The 17,132-nt window shown below is 46.6% G+C and overlaps 1 protein-coding gene across 1 annotated transcript in view; it reads left to right on the top strand.

The window, feature by feature from the left end:
- Nucleotides 1-293: 293 nt before the first annotated feature.
- Nucleotides 294-17,132, top strand: part of vps53 (VPS53 subunit of GARP complex) — a 28,026-nt gene continuing 11,187 nt past the window's right edge. Inside the window, exons 1-10 of the mRNA XM_012825247.3 lie at nt 294-537; nt 1,021-1,101; nt 2,253-2,302; nt 2,401-2,467; nt 8,812-8,898; nt 9,248-9,363; nt 9,818-9,937; nt 15,193-15,271; nt 15,385-15,528; nt 15,623-15,765. Coding sequence (XP_012680701.1) covers nt 445-537; nt 1,021-1,101; nt 2,253-2,302; nt 2,401-2,467; nt 8,812-8,898; nt 9,248-9,363; nt 9,818-9,937; nt 15,193-15,271; nt 15,385-15,528; nt 15,623-15,765 — 980 coding nt within the window. The 5' untranslated portion in view covers nt 294-444. The remainder of the gene's footprint in view (nt 538-1,020; nt 1,102-2,252; nt 2,303-2,400; nt 2,468-8,811; nt 8,899-9,247; nt 9,364-9,817; nt 9,938-15,192; nt 15,272-15,384; nt 15,529-15,622; nt 15,766-17,132) is intronic.

Genomic DNA, 17,132 nt, shown 5'->3' with positions numbered 1-17,132 from the left:
ATATTTTTTTTCTACTAAGAAGGTACTGCTGTCAGTCTTTCTATGGCCTATTTATCAGCATACTTTGTTGATGATAGACGTGTTTCATTCTGTGGGTTATTAAAAAAGAAAGAAAAATTCAGATAATCAAATTGTGTGTGTTTTTTTATTTCAACATCATTATTTAATTACATAATTATTTCAACATTTTACATGTATAATTGTATTTAAAAAATTGTGTTCTGTCACTACTTGATAGTTAGTCCATAAATTATTAGTCTTTCCCAAAGGTCTTTTGCTTGAACCTACTCTCACCTTTGGCTCGAGTTGTGTCACGATCTTCCAGCATCCCATAAGCCCTCCCGTTCAGGAAGTGCTACGACGTTGTCAGTGACGCTGGATGCCATTAGCTAAGTACTGTAGTATCTTTGATGCTGCTACAGTTTAGCTTTGAGCCCTGTTATTATGTCAGTTATGGAAGAAGACGAGCTGGAATTTGCCGAGGATTTGGAGGCAATTTTACACCTCTCACCAGAAGTGCAACTGGCCATTGAACAGGTAATCGCACAATCTATAGCATAGTTTCATACGACATTGCTGTCCACTGTCAGCTGTGGTCTTGCAGACCATCTGGCAACATTAACGTTACCTGATCTAGATTGCTCCTGGCAGGCAAACTTCCTTGACATATTCTTGCCAGTTATATCTGTCTATGTACATGCTCATAATCAAACATATGTGTTGCTGTTCTCTGGTACAATCGGTGTAGATGCTGGTGTACTTAGCTGCAGCCTTAGCTAGCTTACTAGCTATAGCTATATAGCCAACAAGGTGCCCACTCTTTTACAGCCTGCATAGGTAATTACAGTGAAAACTTGGTTATCAAATAGAAGTCATTGGTTTTCTGTAACTTCACTTTTGTTTTGATCATTTAAAAGGCCTGAGATGTATTGTTTTGAAGAACTGACAGGTAAGGCGACATGGCCCGTCCCGGTGAATCAGTATAGCTAATTGTGACATACGATGAATATTATTTTAAAGGTTTTTCCGAGCCAAGATCCACTGGACAGACCGGACTTCAATGCTGTGGAATACATCAATACGTTATTCCCCACAGAGCAGGTAATACTGGATAGTGGATCTCATACACTAGAGTTACATTCAAAATAATAGTTCCATTTTTACATTCTGAAGCAACCAAAACAGGTTGGTCCGAAGGCCTGTTTGCCTTTGGACCAACCAAGTTTGCCTTTGGACCAACCAAGCTATTTTTGTTTCATTTCTCACAATCTATCAGTTTCCAATAAACAAGCACATAACACTTCTGACAAGTGTAACGTTTATGACAGTATTTACAAAGAGTCCAAAATGACCCAGCAGCTTCAACTCCATCAACCAGACTGTGCTTTCCTGTTCAGAGCATTTATTATAGTTTAGGTGTAGTATATGTGTCCTTTTCTGTGTTCTTAGGTATGTGGGCTTGAGCTCAGGTGCTTGGAGGGATTGAGGGAGGTAGGGCATGAGGGGAGCTATCTTCTCCCTTGGCTTAAAGTGTTGTGTGCAAGTGTGCTCATTTTCTGCACAGGCAGTTCTTTTAAATACGCCTCAAAGCTGTACCAGGCTTAGCAAGCAATGATGGTGACTACAATTTTGCCTGGCTTCCCCTTCTAACTCGCCAGGCCTCAACTCCTTTTAAACATTCAAAATGAGGCTGACTAAACAATGTGACATCTCAAAACATTGCTTGTTGTTGGTGGTTTAATAGAAAACAGAGCGAGATGTCTGTATTAGCCTTCAGAATCTGTGACAGATTTAAAGTTTAAACTTTTCTAAAAACATATGTAGAGTTTTGTATGTGGTCTTCCATAATTTGACTATTGACATTAAAAGTGTTGACTGGACTGGACCCTGGTCTTTCTTAAAGATCATTACATTCACACGTATCTATTTTTACACACACACACACACACACACACACACACACATATATATATATATGTTTATTTTGCAAAGCTTTACTGATGATTGGTTAGAGTGCACACACTTCCTATACTAAATGCCCATCTCCTCAGTCAGAACAGTTGTTTGTGACCGTAGTGGTTGTGCTGGTGAGTGTCCACTAGGAGGTGCTATGCTCCTGGAAGAACACTTGCAGTTTTTCTCTGGTTTCTCATTATGGAGCTTGAATATTCTAAAATGACATTTTTGTGGCATGAATTTTGAAATGCCTGTGATAATCAATTACATTTTTCTGTTTTTGTTTTTTTTGGTAGTCATTGGCTAACATAGATGATGTCGTGAACAAGATCCGCCTGAAAATCAGGTGAGCAGCATTTTCAGATGTTTATCAGTAATTCCAGTTTGATTAGATCTTCTATCTGACGCAGTTTGTATATTGACCCTTAATGTGCTTGCCCTCAGGCGACTGGATGATAACATCAGGACCGTGGTGAGAGGACAGACAAACGTGGGCCAGGATGGTCGGCAGGTCAGTGACCAATCAGAACCGTACGTTCAGCCATCTGCTGCAGCTTCAGACTGATGATGTGTGGGGCTATAATCTTATTAGCTTGATTCATTTAAAGCAAATCAACTTATATTGGCTCCTTTCCCCGTTGCATATTTTATAACTGCCTGAAATGTGGCTCATATTGGTTAATGGAAAGTATAGAAAGACACCATATGTCAGGCTGATGAAAATCTGTCTCTGTGTGAGTCTGCCTTGGTTTGTAAGCCAGTCTGTGTTGTGTTGTGTTGTTTGTCATTGAGTGTCTGTGTCTCGTTACTGTTTTTGAATATCTGTGTCTTTGGTATGCAAATCAGCCACTGCTTTTGCTCGTCTGTTTTCCTAGAATGTAGAAGTATAAATAAGTACACCGTTATGTGTTTGAGTGGAGTACAGGTGTGACTCTTCAATGGCCTCACGATTCAATTTGATTACAATTCAAAGGGTATAAAACGATTCTCTATGCATCACAATGCCCATATTTTCCTTTACATTTTTTATTAAACAGCTGTGAGACGCGCATCACATAAAAAGCTGTCTCGATATTCAAAGTTTACCCAGCAGTATGCCTTTGTTTAAATATATTTTCTAGCCTACTGCATTGTGAAGACAACTTCGGAAAAAATATATTGTTTTCACATTAAAACAAAGCAATATAATGAAGTTAGCTAAGGAATGTGTAACGTTGCGCATAGTACGTAGGCTACCACCAGTGTTATCTGCAAATTAACTTTTCATTCATCATAACTACTGCATATCGCAGTGAAATGGGTTGGAATGAGTTGTTCAAATTCATTATGCTGGCATGCATATTATTCAATTGCGTTGTTTAGCAAATTGATTATTTAATTTTCCTGCATTGATTCAGAATCTTTCACGGTAGCGTCGCTATGCATCGATGCAACAATGATTTTCCCCAGCCAAAGTGTGGTGTACGAAATGCCACTACGGGGACAGCCAGGAGATAAATGAGGGTAGCAGATTACTGCGAGTGGACCATGCCCTGCCAGATTCCTCAGGCCGGGGGCGCCCAGCTGTGAGGAGGCTGTAGAGGGGCCGTGTGAGATGGAGGAGGCAGAGGAGCAGTCTGAGGGCCGTCTGGGGGCTCTGGGTGGATGAAGGATGGCTCTCTGGCCTTCCTGCTTCCTCACCCACTGGGGGCAGTGCCTGTCTGGGCTGCAGTGCAGGTCTGGCGTGCTGCAGGGGACTGTGTGTGTGTGGGTCTGTCTCTGTGTGTCTGTTTGTGTGTGTGTGTGTCTACCTCTGTGTGCATGTGTCTGTGTGTGTTTGTCTGTGCATGGGTGTTTGTCTGTCTATGTGTGTGTATTTCTCTGTCTGTGTGTATGTCTGTCTGTGCGTGTGTGTCGGCCTGTGCGTGTGTGTCTCCGTGTGTGTGTGTGTGTGTGTGTGTGTGTGTGTGTGTGTGTTTATGAGGGTTTGGTGGTGGCTGTTGCTGCTTTGGGTTTCTCATCTGAAGCCGCTCCGTCACGACAGACACTTTCCTCCGCTGCTGTCTGTGGCTCTCCACCTTCTCCATGGAAAAGGACAGGATGAGTCAGGAAGACTGGGATGGGATGAGTCTGCGGCGACCCCGGGCTTGAAATTCCTCTTGCGTCGTCTGGAAAGGAGGGCAACGACTATTTCCCCCGTTTTTTGCTATAATTCCATCTGTGAACAGCAGTTTTTCACTGTCCCGCTGCTTAGAGGGCGTCGGAACAAAAAAAAAAAAAGACCCCCAAAAAAAGCGAAAGCCTTGATTTAACACAGATCTTGGCCCGCTCCGTCAGAGCAGGATGGCTGGAGGGAACACGACTCCTGACTGGGAGGACTGAGGGAAGAGGCTGTGGGGAGATGGTCCTGATCTGGTCTGGCGTAGGTACGTGGTCGTCAGATGTGATCGGCTTGCTCGCAGGGCCGACCCCCCCACCCCCCCCAGGACCACTGAGCCATTTCCATTAGTCGGGGAAGAGAGGAAAGTCCCTCTGCAGATGGAAAAGCCCTGAAGGTGTGCGCGAGGGTGGATGCTGAGGGGGATTGAGATATGGAGACTGGGGGGGTGCCTGGGGCCTGTTGGGAACTGAGCATGCACAACTTCTCCCTGTTTAGTCTGAGCCTGTAGTTATCAGCAGGCAAGGGTGGAGACATGCTCCTGAAGAAGGGGCCCTGGGGTCCTGCCTATGGTATTTGTAGATGTGTGTGTGGGTGGAGAAACAATGCAATGATGTGTGTGTGTGTGTGTGTGTGTGTGTGTGTGTGGAAGTAAACTCAGATGTCTTAACTTGTCTTTTGGAAAAAGCCTTGAGTCATGGGTGCGTATTAGAGTAATGTGTTTTGCGGTCTGTTGCTGCACGACTCATCCCCCTTTGATGTGGAAGTGGAGTTAAAGGGGCCCGATAAGCACGTCCTCCGCCGCCGGTCTGCTGTGCAGTGTTCACACCACAGATGTTCTCCCTGTTTAAATGCCATCACCCCCCACCTCCCGCTCCGCAGGCCCAAGAGCCCTATTTTGTTTTTGTCTGACTGCTGAGAGCCTTCGCTCCCTAACGGGATGATGCAGCTGTGCACCTTAAGACTGTACCAGCGCCCGTCGCCCAGCTTGAGTGCCAACCCCCACCCCCCCAGTCAGAGATGAAAAGTAATTTTGCCCCCCTAACCCCCCTGCGGTTCTTATTGTCCTAACTCATGACAGACTTCGCCTGGGTCCTCATTAACGAACCACAGTAAGGATGTCTGTCAAGCTAAAGAAGTCAGTGGGGGGGGGGGGGGGTCATTTACAGCAAAGGAAAATGATTAGACCTCATTTTTGGTATCTGATTTGAAGAAGGGAGGGGAGGGGTGTGTGGTTGGAGTCAACATCAGTCCCAAACATTTGTTGTCAATTATGCCCAGTCATTCGAAGGGGCTACTCTACAGATTTTTTTCCTTTGTCTAGTTGGCTATTAACAGTAAACGTATACCCCCCCCCCCCCACCCCAAATGCAGCCGAAAAAGTTCCATATAAAAGCGTTAGTCGTGTTGCGTCCCCCCCAGATGGTCAGCTCACGCGAGGGGGTTTTATGGCTGTTTTGAGAGCCAGTAAGGATGGGGATGTCTCGTGGAGATTTTGGCATTGGGTGCCGCTCATTAACAATACTCCGAGAGCGCCTCCGTGAGATTTTAACGTAAATATTTAACCTAAACACAGGAAAGCAGTTTACAGCCCGTGTGTCTGTGGGGATTTTCTCTGACATTTTAGATACTTATCTCTGTCTTTCTCCTCACTCCTCTCTCTTTCTTTTTTCTCTCTCTCTCTCACTTTTTCTCTCTCTCTCTCTCTCTCCTCTCTTCTTTGCAGTCAATCTCTGCTGTGGTGTTCATACCAGTGTTTTTTCCACAGAGAGGCACATGGGCCGTGCATTCCTGCTCAAATCCCGTTTGCAACCTCAGGTTGGGCTCCGAGTGCTCTCCACACGAGCCCTGGCCAAATCCATAGTCTCATCGCGTCTCGTCTCTGACGGCTTCTGTTTCTTATTTTAGACCCTAATAAAGCAGTTTAAAACGCCAAGACACATTTTTTGTATCTTTCAGTGAATCATGGTGTAAGATGCAGATGTGTTCCCCAAACACATGGAGATGTTTGTTTCTTCCATCTGCTCCGCTGTAAGCCAAGAGCTACGGCCAAACAAGCCGGGCATCCTGTTTCTCAGACAGTCCAGACGCTCCTCTTTAGTGACCGGCCGGCTGGGCCGCCGCGCTCTAACCGTCTGAAGGAAACATCCTGAAACTGCGGCAAATAGAGTCCACATGCGTGGCAGGATTCGCATTCTGCCAGACCAAAACAGCTACACACACCCTCCCCTCTTTCCTCTCCCCTCCTTCTCTATCCCTTCATCAGGGGTGCAGCAGCAGGAAAGATAACAAGGCGAGGTGGCGTGCAGGCGTGCAGTGCAGTGCAGCACTCTCCCAGCCTGCTCCGGTCATTAAGGGGAGAAATGCCGGAAATGAGTGCTGGTCGTGAGCCAAACAGGCAGCCACTTCTGCTCAAGTTCCTTACGAAGTGAAGGCCCCCTCTGCTGACACATTTACACACACACACGAACACACATACACACACATGCACATGCACATGCTCACACACACACACACACTCATTCTCTCTCTCTCTCTCTCTCTCTTTCTCTCTAACAAACACACACGCTTATACACACACCACTCTTACACTCACATTTAACACTCACGCTCATACACAGATACACACACACACACACACACACACACACACACACAGTTCATCCAAGCTCTACCTACATGACACCTAACTGTGCCTCCCCCTCCAAATAACTTGTGTCAAACATTATTACCTGAACAGTGTCAGGAGAGAGAGAAAGAGAGAGAGAGGCTGGATCAGTGGGCCGTTGCACTGTGTATTGCCCAAGCTAGCATACAGAGAGTGAGGGTGTCTGCTTATGTCCTTGAACTTGCCTCTGTGCTGCTCCTGCTAAGATGCTCCTTGGGAAGCTGCTGTCAGCACAAAGTTGTGCAGTGTGTGTGTGTCTCTGTGTGCGTGTGTGTGTGTGTGTGTGTGTGTGTGTGTGTGTGTGTGTGTGTGTGTGTCTGTGTTTGTGTGTGTTTGTGTGTGTGTGTGTGTGTGTGTCTCTGTGCATGTGTTTGTGTGTGTGTGTGTCTCTGTGCATGTGTGTGTGTGTCTCTGTGCATGTGTGTGTGTGTCTCTGTGCATGTGTGTGTGTGTTTAGGAGGCTTGTAAAAGTGGTAAATTCCATGGGCAGCTGTTGCCGGCTGTTAGCATTCCATCCGTCTGTGAAGAGAGCGCAGCACAGAGAGAGGGAGGGAGGGAGAGAGAGAGGGAGGGAGAGAAAGAGAGAGAGAGATAAAAAGGGCGAGCGAGAGAAGAAGAGAGAGAGAGAGAGAGATAAAGAGGAAGAGGGAGAGCCTCCTCTCCCAGTCTCCCAGGGCAGAGACAGCACATGCAGTGGACTGGCATCCACACAGCTGTTTTCCCTTTAAAGATATGTTGCACAGCAATTACACATCGTCATAATCCTCCTAAGCCCTTTTTTGTCTCCGCCAAACAGACAGGAACACGATTCCAGTGGAGTACCAGCTCGTGAACCCCTTCTCCCCTACGACAGGCACTCAGATCAGGCAGACTTTCACCAAGTAGCTCTCTGTAATAACTCCACCAATATCAGGGTCATCAGTCAATCCTGTTTTCTTTTTTGGGTGGCAGGATGGGGGTGGGGGGGGGGGGGGTCACAGGTCTGGGCAGAGCCATGACCTGGATGAACTACCACAATGCAGCCAGAGCTTAAATTCCTTTCTGGAATGTTCTGAGCAGATGGAGAAAGGATGTTTTTCTTTCTCACCACATTGAACCCTTTTTTGGGCTTTATGTACCTGCTGTGCTGTGCTGTGCTGTGCTGTGCTGTGGCGTGTGGGCCACTCCTCCAGGTTTCAGTCATCGCTGGAGAGTTCTGGAAGGCCCAGTCTGAAAATGCCTGTTTTCAGCTGTTCTGGTCGTCTTAGTTTAGCTCCAGTTAGGGGGATAGGCAGCAGACTCACTCAAGGCAGTAGTTAAACCATTTGCTGAGGTTTTTAGTAGGGTTAAGGAGAATGTGACTCTTTTCACTTCTATTTTGATAAGACACTGGATACGTCGGCGGCAAGTAACCGGGTCAACAGATGTGTCTTATTTTTGTTGTCGGCTCGAGCTGATAGACTGGAAAAAATCTTTCGAAATGCCACAGAGGTCTTCACAGATCAGTCACTGCAGATCAGCTCTGTCTTTCTCTCGTGCTTTCTCTCTCTCCTCCTCCTCTCTTCATCTTCCTCACACACACTCTGTCTTTCTCTCTCTCTCCTCCTCTCTTCATCTTCCTCACACACACTCTGTCTTTCTCTCTCTCTCCTCCTCTCTTCATCTTCCTCACACACACTCTGTCTTTCTCTCTCTCTCCTCCTCTCTTCATCTTCCTCACACACACTCTGTCTTTCTCTCTCTCTCCTCCTCTCTTCATCTTCCTCACACACACTCTGTCTGTCTCTCTCTCCTCCTCTCTTCATCTTCCTCACACACACTCTGTCTTTCTCTCTCTCTCCACCTCTCTTCATCTTCCTCACACACACTCTGTCTTTCTCTCTCTCTCCTCCTCTCTTCATCTTCCTCACACACACTCTGTCTGTCTCTCTTTCCTCCTCTCTTCATCTAACTCACACACACTCTGTCTTTCTCTCTCTCCTCCACTCTTCATCTTCCTCACACACACTCTGTCTTTCTCTCTCTCTCCTCCGCTCTTCATCTTCCTCACACACACTCTGTTGTTTTCCAGGCACTGGAGGAGGCGCAGACAGCCATCCAGCAGCTTTTTGGCAAAATCAAGGACATCAAGGACAAGGCGGAGAAGTCGGAGCAAATGGTGGGTAAAAAAATAAGCCCCAGTGCATAAAAGAATAAATAAATAAATAAAATGCAGGGGAAAGATTTATAGAAACGTCCCCTGATGTAGGCAGGCTGCCTCTGGCCCCCAAGGAAACTGTGACATCCTGCGGTTTCTGACACGCAGCAGGCCTCATGCGAGCCCAGAGTAATGCGCTAGCCATCTGCACGTCAGCACTGCAGGTCAGGGGAAGGGCACAGGGCTAGCTGGCTAGCTAACTGAGGGACCCCCGGGGGGGGTTGGAGGAAGAACAATGGGGAACCACCCAGGCCCACGCAGGAGGAAGAGGATTCCAGTTTAAAAAGATTTTGTTGTTTGGTTTCTTCAGGTCAAGGAGATCACCCGCGACATCAAACAGCTGGACCATGCCAAGCGCCACCTGACCACCTCCATCACCACGCTCAACCACCTGCACATGCTGGCCGGAGGGGTGGACTCACTCGAGTAGGTGCCACGCTCGCCCAGCAGCCCGCCTACCCCACTGGAGATGGAGTCTGGCTGTTGCTTGTCTCCACTCCTAATAGTCTCCAGTGTTTGAGATCATTTGGCAGGGCCTTGTCTCTGCTATGTGAGAATATTAAGCTGCAGTCTGTCTGCACTCTCATTTTCAAGATTATTTTGGCAGATCTTTCTCTCCACTGTAATATTTGAGGTAATTAGGCAGTTTGCTTGGATGCCTTGTAAAAGCCAAGATAATTAGCCATTTGCTTGGCTCTACTCATGTACTTGAGGTTATATGGAAGTTACTTCTGTCTACTTTAGGATATGAAAAACATAAGCAGTAGCACTTAAGATGGTTACCTCTCTGCACAGTAATATGTGAAATAAACTGGCCAATAATACATTGCAAGGGGGAATAGCCACTGGGTTTTTATTGTCATATATTTTGTTCCATCAGGGCCATGACGCGCAAGAGGCAGTATGGAGAGGTGGCTAATCTACTACAGGGTGTAGTAAACGTGCTGGAGCACTTCCAGAAGTACATGGGCATCCCTCAGATCCGCCAGCTCTCGGAGAGGTAACCAGATCTACAGCAGCTGGCAACACACACCAAAACTCTCACTCACACACTCTCTCTCTCGCTCTCTCTCTCTGTCTCTGTCGCTCTCTTTCTCTCAACAAAATCCGGATGTCTCTCTGTCCCACACATTGTAAACACTCACACACCCTCTCTTCCCCAGCTGAAAAACTGGCATGTGTTGCTTCACTGCTCCTTGGTGATCCCCTCCTCAGATTTTTGTAAACTTTTCGTCTGTTGTGTCTGCCAGCTGTTTGCATGACACAAATTTACTCCAGCGGCACTGTCAACACAGCCCGGCGTGCCCTTGTGTCTATCTCCCTCTCCGATCTACGAGGTGTGTGTGTGGGTGTGTGGGTGTGTGGGTGGGGGGGTCACGATTTCCTGTTTATGTTTACAAGGGATGCAGAGCAGGAAAGGAAGGAAGCCTGCTCCACAGAGCTTCTTTATGCATGCATGCATGGCTTCTACCCTGGCCTCTGAAGACTCACTCTAGCAGTGAGCGAACTTTTGTTCCCTGCCGAGCACGGCCTTGGAGCACACTCAGGGGGCAGTGTGTGTTGGTGTGTGTGTGTGTGTGTGTGTGTGTGTGTGTGTGTGTGTGTGTGTTGGTGTGGGTCCCCGCTGGCTTGGACACTGAGCCCTATTATGAGCTGTGGGAGGGCCGGGGCCTTGTTCCATGTGTCCCTGTGACTCTGGGCTCAGCCTGGGCCTATTTGTGTTGGATTGGGCGTCAGGGGCCTGGATGGCTGGGCTGGCCAGCCGGCAGGGTGTCTGCCGAGGGGAGGGACAGGCCGGGGAGAACTGGTTCTCTGACTGTCCCTGTGTTGTTCTGGGGCAGCAGGCACTGGAGTGGTCAGTGGGTCATCTTCTGGTTAGTCAAACAGCACTTGGCAGCATGATGATGAACCTGTACATGAACAAGTTTGCAAAGATAGAGCCAATGTTTGAAGGGCGTATTGCTTTACAGAAAATCTATAATGTGGTTGCCGTGCTGTCCTCCATAGACGAAGACGAAGCCTAGTTTGCCTGAACCCGGGTTCATTTTTCACACATATCAACTTTTTAAATCGCGTGCACATGAACCCAGCGAATCCGATTGACTCAGCTGTAGTACACCCCCCACGCCTGTTGGTGGCGCTTTGGTGCTACAGACAACTGAAGAAAACGGAGAAGAAGACAGGAGCATGCTATCAAAGTAACATATGACAGTAGTTGAGCTCCAACTAGCAACGTTTAGCTTAGCCGCATAGCCTACATTTAATCTGCACAGTAACACATTATGGTGGTTTATAAAATCAGTGGTAAGAGCAGACTGTAGGTTAAGCGAAAACTAATTATATTTGTTATTGATAATAAAGAGTTTAGAACAGTGCAACAAAGCAATGTGCAACATGACATGTCTGAGTTGTTTAAATGCCTGTGCTTTATGGAGATGCTGAGCTTGAGCACAATGCAAGTGCTGTGGATCCTGGATGTTTCATGGTTTACAATTGCTTCCAATTTCATGGTTTTATTACTAACAACAAATGTAGGCTATTGTTGAGGGCTTTGTCCTTCACGTACTGTAGGCTACCTCTGAAGTAACGTTAACGCTAGCTAGTAGCTATCGCTATCGTTGTCTGACAGGACTAAAGCTAACGTAACATTCATCTGTTTTGAAACTTCCGTCTATAATAAAAAATCTTTTCAGGTCAGATTTGCTCATATAGGCTATTGCTGACACTTTTAAAAACTGTTTTTTGAAAAATGGTCTGATGCAAATAGATTAAACAGTGATAGATTAAAGTGTGGTTTGTTAATGTCATCCCTTTCCTAACAACAGATAGATAGATACATTTGTATTAATCCCGTTAGGGAAATTCACGTGGAAAAGGAGCAAGGTAATAGGAAGAATTTTTTTTTTTAAACTGGAGAGCTGTTATAACTGGCTGCCAAACTCACTGCGCCATGGCAACCCATTCAGTTATTAAATAATGCCGGTTGTGTTCGTTGTTCTGGCTGGTCTAATGATGCAATCCGATTAGGTATGCGGATAGCGTGCAGACGAACACCAACAGCAATCGGATTTCGAGGTTACTCATTTTGGACCCCCGATTCGAGGGAGTCAGGGTTTTTCCTGGGTCAAAATGGGTCTTCGGTGCTCAAAAAAAAAAATTCAGTCTGTGTTGCCATGTCACCTTATTAGCTTACATTTTACCATTTCATAAATAATGAGGATATGCTTCAGGAAATCATTTTGCTTCCACTTTAGATTCAAATAGATTGACAATAGTCCAAGCCCCATGGTGCTATCATGTATGGTTCAAAGATTATCAAGGTTTACCTCTTTACATATATATGCAAACTACTGAAATGTATATCAATAGAATCTAGAACTAACCAGTGGTCAGAAATGGAACACACAAATTATGAGATTCAAGTTTATCTATTATTACTATTCATTTTTATTATACAAACCTACATACCATTCTTTTTGTTTTATTATTAAAACTGTCCACAAATATGTTTAATAGTGTGTTTAACTTCTATTGGCCCACCAATGGAGGCTGCGTTGGAAATCAAACTTTTGTCAGCATTTTGAGTGGACATTTCATTTGCATTTGTACAGGTGTATTCGTGCACGTCGGGCAGGCCCTCGCAGCGGAACGACAGTTTACAACCGCACCGGTTTATCAATGATAATATTAATTCGAGATGCAACACAAATCTATCCGCTCTCCTCCGAACGAGCTGAGCTTTCATTGATAAACCAATGCGGTTGTCTGCCTCTCCCGAGGCCCCGCGGTCTACTGGTACTCGTTCAAACGGGTAGACAAATCAAATAATAGCCTACACCTGTGTAGGTCCTCAACATAGCAGATATTTTAATACATTGAAAGCCATGAATACTGAAAATGGAATGTTATGTTCAAAATCACCGCCGACTGATGAAGTCCGGATGCATACGCAAGTTGAGTGATTGGCAGCTGGCCGCTCTGTGCATTCGCGCACCTCACAGTTGCGTATTGTTCAGACAAGAAGACACGCTTATCAACTCGATTACTATTGATCAAAACAGAACGAGGTTTCGGCTGTAGCTTATACTTGAAACAAACTATTGAGACCATATTCGCTTACATGCATTGCACGCGTGATGAATTGCGGCTTAATGGTGTTTTGAGCCCTCACCGTCGACTTCAAGGCAGCAGCTCACCCACCCCCTAAGCGAAATAATTCATATCTATAAATAACAGCTCACCTTTATCTTTTTAACCAGATTTGTAAACAGGTCGCGATCAATATTTTGCAGTACAATAGGCTACCTTGGTTAAAAATCGAATTACGGTAGATGCATGCATGCATTATTATTGCATGCATTATTGCGCTAAATAATTAGACAGCTAACATTAATTAGTGGTGTTAACATAAAGTCAGTTATTGTATATGGCATTAATATTATTCTAAAACACCTTCACTAGTTGTTTTAACCAGATTTGTAAGCAGGTTGTAAACAACATTTTGGAAGTGCCTTGGTTTAAAACAGCTAAAAGCTACCTACATTTAGTTGCTTGCTCAAATCTCAAATTCAAACCAACGTATTCTCTAAACTGGCAAGCTTGGAGCTGCCTCTGTTCAATGATTGGCTCAGGGGGTGGGAGGTGGGATGCGCCTTCCAGGCAGCTGCTGCCTTGAAGTCGACGGTGAGGGCTCAAAACACCATTAAGCTGAATTGCGCCATGAATGACAGCTTTTTTTTTTATTTTTTTTTATCGCGGGGGTTTTTTTTTTTGCCTTAGGCGCTCGGGATTTGTTGTAGGCGCTCGGGAAAACGGCTTAGGCGCGCGCCCACATTTTCTCTATGCAGGAAAAACCCTGGGAGTGCGGATACAGTGTGCGGATACAGTGCGTTCGTCTGCACGATAGGGCTATCCGGAGACGGGGTTCACCGGGTTCAGACAAACTAGAGTCCGTCTGCATTGGGCCTAAGCAGGGGGTCATGAAGTGCTTTTAGTGGACAGGAAGGAGGCGGGGGAGGTAACAGGGTTAATAACACAAACATCTTTACCCCCCCCCCCCTCTTCCTCCTGTGGTCCTCTTTTAGACTACAATAAGGTTTCTTTTGTTTGAGGCCCAGAACAAGCACAGCGCTCATTGTGCACTGTTCATCAGTGGCTCCTTATCAGATCGTCCCAATGATACTCTGCCTTTTGGCTTCCCGATATGGAAAAAAAGTGGGCTGTTTTCATTCCAGCCGACAGTCCCTCCCTGTGCAGTTATGTGGTGCTGGCTGGAGGGTGTGGCTGGCCTCCGGATGACGGATGGCAGCTGGGTGATTGGGGGGGGCGGGGGAGGTGAAGAGGCCTGGGCTCCGACGGTTCTAGGGGCCCTCTTCAGAGGAGCTGCTGAGAAACAAACAGATAATCGGCCTCGTCAGGGACGGCTGCCCAAGCTCGCCCCGTATCTATCTGCCTGGCAACAGCATGTGGGCATAGCTGCCCATGCGAGTGTTTATTCTGGAGGGTCCGTGTTGTTCCAGGGCTGGAATCTGGCCGCCACGAGCGCCAATGCTGATGAGGCCCCTGGGTGAAGAGGGGTGGCCAACAACAATGAATGCAGCCGCAGTTATCATGATATGGGCCATGAAGAATCCCCGTCTGGCCCCTCTATGTTTGCCCTCAGCATCTGCTGCCCCCTTCCACTGATTGCTCTAGCGAGTGGGGCTGACAGCAGTTCGGGGATTCAGTTCGGGGATTGCACTGAGTCACGGCCCACTGGGTTTCATAGCTCATGGAGGCCTGTCGTAAGTAACGTGACACTGCGTAAGTGTCGCCGCTCCCACCCCTTCAGACAAAGAGGCGAAGAAATGGCCACCGCAACAGATCGCAAAGCCCTTCTTGGTTCAATTGTGTTTCCATGGCCACTCTTCTAATATTATGTGCGGCTATTTTATATGGCAGCCATGTTGGGAGTGGGTTACAGATGGGGAGAGCATCACCATCTCCTTTAGGGCTTCGGTGTTGTGCCCCCTCCCCTGCGGTGGAACCCAAGAGCCTCAGGGGTCAGAGGTCACATCAGCACCTGAACGTCTCTGACTCTGGCCTGCCGAGGTGGGAATATCCCCGTGGGATCCCGGCCCTGGGAAAGCCCTTAAAGGCCCCTCTGAAGTGGACGGCGTGACGGGGATTTCCATGCCGGGGGCAGGAGGTCTCTTGTTAACACACCGTGGTGGCAGCCATCCCATCCCATCTGTTCTGTTCTCCTCTCCTCCACAGAGTCAAAGCTGCACAGAGCGAGCTCGGCACGCAGATCCTGGCCGACTTCGAGGAGGCCTTTCCTTCACAGGGCTCCAAGGTACGGCACACATCGCTCAAATCTAATCTTAACCACCACCACCCCCCCTCCCCCTGTCAGATGTGTCCTTGACCTGCACTCTCTTGATGCATTGAGATGTCATGTTCTTACAGAGACCTGGAGGCCCCAGCATGGTCCTCAAAGACGCCTGTCTGGTGGCCAGCGTTCTGGATCACCGCATCAAGCAGGAGATCATAAAGAAGTTTATCCGGCAGCACCTCTCCGAGTACCTCGTGCTCTTTCAGGAGAACCAGGATGTGAGTTCACTACCAAACCAACTAATTGTTTCTTCGTAGTGGAACATGTCAGGATTACCGTGGGTTCCATGTACTGTTTCTGCTTGCCTTATAGGTGGCGTGGTTAGACAAAATTGACCGGCGCTACGCCTGGATCAAGCGGCAGCTGGTGGACTATGAGGAGAAGTACGGCCGCATGTTTCCAGAGGAGTGGTGCATGACGGAGCGCATCGCTGTGGAGTTCTGCCACATCACCAGGTACTGAAAAACAACAAACAACATTTCAGTTCTCTGTCCCACACCCTCCCACCCCGTCCTCTCATCTGTCTAGAGTCGTTTAAGCGGGATGTCGCCGCGCTGAGGAACCACATATGGTTAGCCAGCCTGCCTGTAATTTAATCCTTTTTAAAAAATTGTATCACTCAAGAATTATAAATCAGAAATGTGGCTAAAGAAAGCTCATAATTTAAACTCATGAGCTCATAAATTTCTTAAATTTCAAAACGTTGGTTTATACGTAGCCTAATGTCAAAACACATTATTATGTTCAATAAACACACACCAAAAAAATTGCGTCTTTCCGTTAGGGGAAAGTGACTGTTTTCCTAGCCATCTTTTAAAAGTGAGACCATGTTATGTTCTGGTAACTTCTTTGACCTGTATTGAACAACTCTGGGTCTGCTACCACCAAGTTTCCTCCATTTTGTTCCTCGAGCCAAAACTCGCTCCAGGATTTTGTGAATAATTTCTTTTTTTCCAATCAAAATGTTTCTACAGTCATTTTCTACAGAAACTGAAACTTAAAGTGCATAAACATACACAGGTCTATCTCTGTAGGGTTCATTTCCATGTTGTCAGACCTTTATAATAACATAATGAGCTTGTCTGTGGCTTTGACACAGGTGCTTGCCCCATGGGGTTTCATTGTGTAGCCGTTGCCGGTATGCGGTAAATAGCTTCATATCATTCCCGCACCGCCACCTCAAAAGTTTAATATTCTTTTATCTTGGAGGCGGGCAGGTGTGTTCTCAGGACTGCACCTGCCCACCTGAGCACCGCCCAAACCGCCCACCTGCTTCTCTTAGAAATTGAATTGAATGCTAGCGGGTGTCGCTTCCCATGTGAAAAGCATGTTACACTTGTATGGGATAAACATAGGATAGGGTCAAACTCATCGTTAGAAGTCCCACAGTATCCACAATATACATTTTCCAACAATAAATGCTACTGTTCTCTGAATGTCTTCACCAAAATGTATTTTCATGTCCAGAATGTTGCATTGATCTTAACTGTTGGGTGAACTTGAGGGTTGGATGATTGCTACAGTCAATACAATTAAACTATTCCCTGACATCAAATCATTTTAACCTTACAACCTTGCCTTTATATGTTTCTCATTTGTGGGAAATGAGTGAATTGATTGATTGCTGTATTAAATGACCCCCAAAGGGACGTGACTGTGTGAGAGGCTTCTGGTCTGGGCACGATAGTTCTCTGGTGTACTCCGTCTGAACTCTTGGCTTTAATGAGGCTTCAGCTGGCAGGAAAGGAGAGGTGTGGATCTGCTTCTGCTTCTGCTGCAGCCTAATCTCCTCATCGCTTACGTTTTTCCTCCCTGACGGAGC

This window comes from Clupea harengus, chromosome 9 (assembly GCF_900700415.2).
Source record: "Clupea harengus chromosome 9, Ch_v2.0.2, whole genome shotgun sequence".
NCBI lineage: Eukaryota > Metazoa > Chordata > Actinopteri > Clupeiformes > Clupeidae > Clupea > Clupea harengus.
Note: the sequence above shows the minus strand (reverse complement) of the source record. Positions and strands in the feature narration are given on the sequence as shown.